This window comes from Brienomyrus brachyistius, chromosome 22 (assembly GCF_023856365.1).
Source record: "Brienomyrus brachyistius isolate T26 chromosome 22, BBRACH_0.4, whole genome shotgun sequence".
NCBI classification, from domain to species: Eukaryota; Metazoa; Chordata; class Actinopteri; order Osteoglossiformes; family Mormyridae; genus Brienomyrus; species Brienomyrus brachyistius.
Window position 1 is genome coordinate 13,414,608 of NC_064554.1, and position 5,507 is coordinate 13,420,114.

At 43.5% G+C, this 5,507-nt stretch overlaps 1 protein-coding gene across 3 annotated transcripts; it reads right to left on the reverse strand.

Moving 5' to 3' along the window:
• Window positions 1-711: 711 nt before the first annotated feature.
• LOC125717964 (protein Tob1-like) lies at window positions 712-4,686 on the reverse strand. Of its 3 annotated transcripts, none has more exons than XM_048991384.1 (2): window positions 4,582-4,686; window positions 712-2,604 (listed from the first exon to the last, which is right to left on the reverse strand). In XM_048991384.1, the coding sequence occupies exon 2, from the start codon at window positions 2,430-2,432 to the stop codon at window positions 1,491-1,493; it is 942 nt and encodes a 313-aa protein (XP_048847341.1). In that variant the 5' UTR covers window positions 2,433-2,604; window positions 4,582-4,686; the 3' UTR covers window positions 712-1,490. The 3 variants fall into 3 exon arrangements, with proteins under 3 accessions (XP_048847341.1, XP_048847342.1, XP_048847340.1); XM_048991385.1 differs by lacking the exon at window positions 4,582-4,686 and adding an exon at window positions 3,671-4,111; XM_048991383.1 differs by lacking the exon at window positions 4,582-4,686 and adding an exon at window positions 3,627-4,111.
• Window positions 4,687-5,507: the final 821 nt, after the last annotated feature.

Consider the following 5,507-nt stretch of genomic DNA (forward strand, 5'->3'; position numbering starts at 1 on the left):
TCATATCATCTTTAGCTTTAACACCAAGACCAGCTTGCTGTAAGTGTAAGCAAGAGAGACAGACTGGGACCCTTAGACATTAAAATATATTAGTTTTGTTAAAAGGGGCATCCAGACTAGATGAGTAGCAGAAGCCTGAAAGCCTGTCCTGCTTTAAGCATTAGAATAATCAGGGCTACATTATAAACAGCTGCATAATAACGGGCATCACAGGGATTTACGACGAATTGGCAGGGTACCACAACTGCCCTTCTGCCATGCAGAGATATCTGCATTACAGCAGGGCTTAGAGCAAGGAAGAATGAAAGACGGCAGGATGACGCAACAGGAATGGAAAGTTTTCCCTCCGAAAAGCCTCCTTAAGCCACCGGCACGGTGATAATTCATTAACATGACGGAATCATACCCGTCTTTCAGGACACATACACTCACGCAGCCCCCAGCGCAGTTCAGGCCTAATGCAACATGCAAAATGTCTCAGCGAGGAAGCTTGGAGCCGTCGATGCCAAGCTGCACTCAAAATGCTGAGTAACACGTTTTTTTTCCCCGATAGAGGAAGTCCCTCCCCCGCTTTAACTTTGAAACAACTCTTAAGTGTGAAATGCCATTTCGTAATCTTTATCACACCATCCGCAGCCCACGAATCAAGCGGATTTGTATTTCATCCCAATCGGTCTCCTGACACGCCACATCCTCAAGAAAACGAAAAGGTTTCATCGTAGATAGTTTTTATTAGAAATGACAAGATGCAGATATGAAATTTAAAAAAAATAGACAAGCATATTTAAGCATTTTAATACAAACTTAATAAACTATCAGTCCCTCTTAACATGTAAGACACTCAAAATACTTTGTTATACTGTTTTATCAAGTATTGCACAATGTAGTACAAAATTTTATATACAATTCGATTTTTTTTTATATATTTGTGAGATAGCAAAATTGGGGAAAAAAAAACAAAAAAAAATTCTAATTCCACCACTAGGGACGACTGTCATTCATAGTCAACAGTCGTTTCCCAAGATGGACTTTAACACAACTTCTGAAAGAAGACAAAAAAAATAAAAAAATGTGCCGCAGCCCCACATCACTGAAGTTGTAAAAAGATAGAAATGCAATACAGTGTCGTAGAAACAATATACTCTGATATTTTACAAACTTCGTACTAAATTAAATTATCATTAGAAAAAGAAGAGCAGAAACACCACTTAATAGTGCCAAAGTCAAAACCTGGAGATTCATTTTTTTGTTGTTTTTAAAGCAGTCAGTACAAAAAAAAACAAAAAATAAAAATCAAATGTTGTGCTTGGCTGGCAAAATACGACACACATTGGGTTTAAGTAACCAAGCTTGAACATTTTGTACTACAAGCTTATTAAAAAAAGAAAAAAGGCAAAGGGAGTCAACCCTCCTCTCGGCTCATGCGCATTAATCGTACAACTTTTTTCGTTTGTTTCTTTTTATTGAATATCTCACTTGCAGGTTTGTCACTAATTCGCCATGACTGGCTGGAATTGCTGGTTGGAATACTGCATGTTGTTCAGGCTGAAGTTCAGCCCGTCCACCAGGGACTTGTCGTTGAGGCTCCCGTATGTCGTAAACATGTCAAAGGCGCCGCTGTACGGCAGGGGCCCAAGGCCCAGCGCCCCGTCGGAGGGGAAGGCAGCTTTGGGGCTCACCTGCCCCAGAGCGCTGGGCAGCACGAACTCCTTAGCGTTGGGGGACAGGGCGGAGGGCTTGCTCAGGCCCAGGCCATAGAGCTGGGGCCCAGTCGACGGGGGGGGCTTCTGCTTCAAGCCCAGGTTGGTAGGCGAGGCGCGGGAAGCCTTGCCACCGCGGCCACTGCTCTTCATTTTAGTCGAGCCAAACTTGGTGGCCGCGAACGCAGCAGTGGTGAAGGTTAGGGGCTGGGAGGGACGGGACACGAAGGAGGGGCTAACGGCGGCAGAGTGGCCAATAGGGGGTGACGGAGAGCTGGAAGGCGGGGAGAGCCCCGCAGGTTCACTGATGGGCATGAATACCTGGGCGTCAGGGTTGAAACTACTCTTGATCTCTCTGTCCAGCTCAGTGCCGTTCTCGTTGCAGTCATCTATGAAGAGCACCTTGATGGGACCCTTCTCCCCAATCTGGTACGATACCTCAAACGGATCGATCCACACGCTCAGGTCCTGAGGCAGGTTGTTGCGAACGTCGTGGATGTCGAGGCCACTCTCCATGGCCGCCAGCTCTACGACCGGGTCCACCTTCTCCCCCACATGAATGCATCGGAAGCCAGAGCCCTTGAAAGGCTTGTCTGGATACCAGTGGCCGCAGTACTTCTGCTTCAGCTGCCGTTCCAGCTCTTCGCCAAACACATTCACTCGCCGCCGAGGGAGCTTGTTGTACAAATACGAAATTATAAAATTGAGAGCCACTTGGATTTCAAGCTGCATAGCTACAGCCCTGCCAGAGCACAGGAGTGAGGGTTTCCTTCTGCTTGTTTCCCAAAATGTTGAAAAACACCCCCCCTCCCAAACAAAAAAGTATCTTCAGTTGGCACCAAGCAAAAAAATTTAAATCCTAGCTGCAAATAAGTGCCTTTCCCACAGGTAAATGCTTCAGTTCCTTTAAAAGGGTGAGAAAAAACAGAGACCTTTAGATTTAAAGCAAGCTGTTGCATAAAAATATTGGGATGCAGCAAAATGACATGCAATTTATATGTGCATTACATATTCCTGCATCATCACCTTTCAGTGGTAGTTTAATTTGAAAATAAGAAGTGAATGAACCGCTGTGCGTCTGAATCGTGCTCCTGAAAAGCTCCAGAAATTTCTGAATCCAAGATTCCTTTAAATACCTATAAACGCCCACCGATACCACTAGACTGCGTGCATGCGCACACAAACATGCACTTAAGCACGGAGGACATGGACATGCATATTATACACACAGGGCTGAGCATGTTACGTAACACGATCCCCATTAAAAGCTCAGCGAACTGTCCAGTCGTGCTTCAAACCAGTAATCAGCCACCGAATCAGAATCGGTCCATGTAATAATTAACCGGTACGGAGGTACGGAAACGACGAAACATCAGTAACACACAATTAACACACTGCACACTTTAGCGATTGAGCCTGGCTACACCCTCCGCATATTGCAGTGCTCGGTTTGATCACAGGGGGACACACCTAAATGGTCCGGCAGCTCACGCGCACAGGGATCCAATTAACTGACCGGAGAGCTAACAACGAGGCAATCGATAAATTGCCATTTGCGACATACGACAAGCTGAAACAACCTAAGCAGACCAAATCTGAACGTTTTTAGCAACAGAACGTCACAAAGCCATTCATACGTCATAAGCGTAGTTAAAGCCACATTATTACGCCTGAATGTGACATTAAGCAGAAACGGCTGACAGCTGCCCCGTTACGCTTCCTGTTGGACCGACTGCAACTCCTGTGCAATGTTATAATAAACATTATATGGATATTGAACTCGTATCAACCGGACCGATTTTCACACCGTGGTTCGGGCTAATTAGCAAGTTGCTACTAAAATCTGATTGCCACGTATTAACAGCTTCCACTTTAAACTGTCGCCACAGCCTCAAACTCAGGCAAAAAAAAAAAAACGATACTTACATTAGGGTAATAAAAATATTCTCATCAGTTATGAAGTAGCTTACCGGCAAGCTATCTAGGCTTAGTGCAAACAGAAAATAAAGACTTTCTTCAAATGAAATGTATTAATATATTAATATGAGTAGGTATTCCAGTCCGTGTGAACTTCTGCAATTTTTTGCGACCGAGTTATAGATATATAAAGATTTTTTTCGGGGGGGTATCCCCTCCTAATACTAGCTTAGCACTACTGTACACCTACCACTAAATTTTACTACTGAGTATAGCAGAGACGCAGTTGCTTCCATATTTATAGCGTCCCTCCGCCACGGGCAAGGGGTGGGCGGTAATGCGGTTCGTCAACGTCACGGCGACGACTAAACCACAACGACGCCTCCCATTGGTCAATGGCTAAGAGACGCCGGTGAAAAATTACACGATACTGTGCTTATTGGACGGATTGCCCTGTCAATCACGAACGCTGGCTCTCCCCAAACAAAACGCCGACAACGACAGCTAGTTCCAAGCAAAATTAATGCAATGCAGAAAATTATTAGTTATACTTAACAGTATTCTCCGTGAAATAATATTTAGTTTTTATTGTATTTTTTCAATTAATATTTAAGTATTTCATGTTTGCCTGGCCACAGTAGTAAATTTTACATTTAATACACCTGTATATTTAATTACCCAGCGATTTATTACCCGTAGATTTTTCTTTTTGCAGCAGTGTGTAAAAATTGATGGAACTCGAGATTTTTAAATGCGTTTGCAGAATTTCACGTTTCTTATGCGGTTATTTAGTTGAATTTTACCTTTCCAAAACTTTCTGACAACAATATTTTCTTAAGTCATAAAACAGACAAAACCTCTATTGGCCAATGCGCCGCAAGGATATATTTGCCGAAAGTGCTGTAAAAGACAAGCGGCACCAAAATAAGTCTCTCAGAGCCCATAACTATGCCTTTTAACCTACCTTAGTGGATCGCGGAGAGATACAAGCAGCTAGTACCTGTGGCAAAGTTGCGCTTAGTCACTGTGTGTGTGTGTGTGTGTGTGTGTATGTGTGGGGGGGAAGCCCAATCCTGATTGGCTGAAAATCAGCTAAAAGCCACTGGTGAATGGTTTTCGCGTAACTAAGGTGGTGATGCCGTCCCAGACGTCATAAGGATACTGAATGGGGGACGAGGGCACACGCCTCTCTCTGAATTTAAAGGGACTGCTTGTCCTTTATGAGGTATGGGGGAAGGGGAACGGGTCACGAATGCGCCGCGTAGCTCTCTGACGTCTGAATGGCAGGGTCTTAAAAATTACTACTGAACAAGGACAAAGTAAGTCCAACATAGTGCACCTAAGTCATTGCAACACACTTTTGGGGGTATGAACAGTTCTTTATGTATCAGTAATTGCTAACGTTTTATTAAATTAGCTGGTGATTAAAAATGCAACATAGAATTGTGTTTCTCCTACATGCATTAATTATAAAAGCAATTTCACAGATCCCCGCATTTTCCTGTTTTGTCTTACTTTTTAATAGCTGCTAAGTGCTTAAATGCTTAAGGATCAGGGTATTAACTACAGTGAGACCACTGACTGCATGGATTGTGACTGTTTACTGCTACGACTGTTCATTGAAATTTAGGGTCATATTTCCACCGTGAATGAGAACTTCTTGGAAAGAGAATGCAAAACATTAGTGGAAGGACTCAGCCAGATATGCATGATACACATCTGCATGAAATTTGAACACATTTGGAGTCAACGGCACAGATATCACGCCAAGTACGCTATAGATATATGTTATATATATATATGATCTACCGAGAAGTCACTAGCTTTCGCCGCTGGTGCTTTGCCATTTGTGGATCAGCTGAATGTGATCCGCAAATGGCAAAGTGGTCT

What these genes read in the sequence shown, in the direction of transcription:
- LOC125717964 (XM_048991384.1), bottom strand. Translation starts at nt 2,432, where the DNA reads ATGCAGCTTGAAATCCAAGTGGCTCTCAATTTTATAATTTCGTATTTG.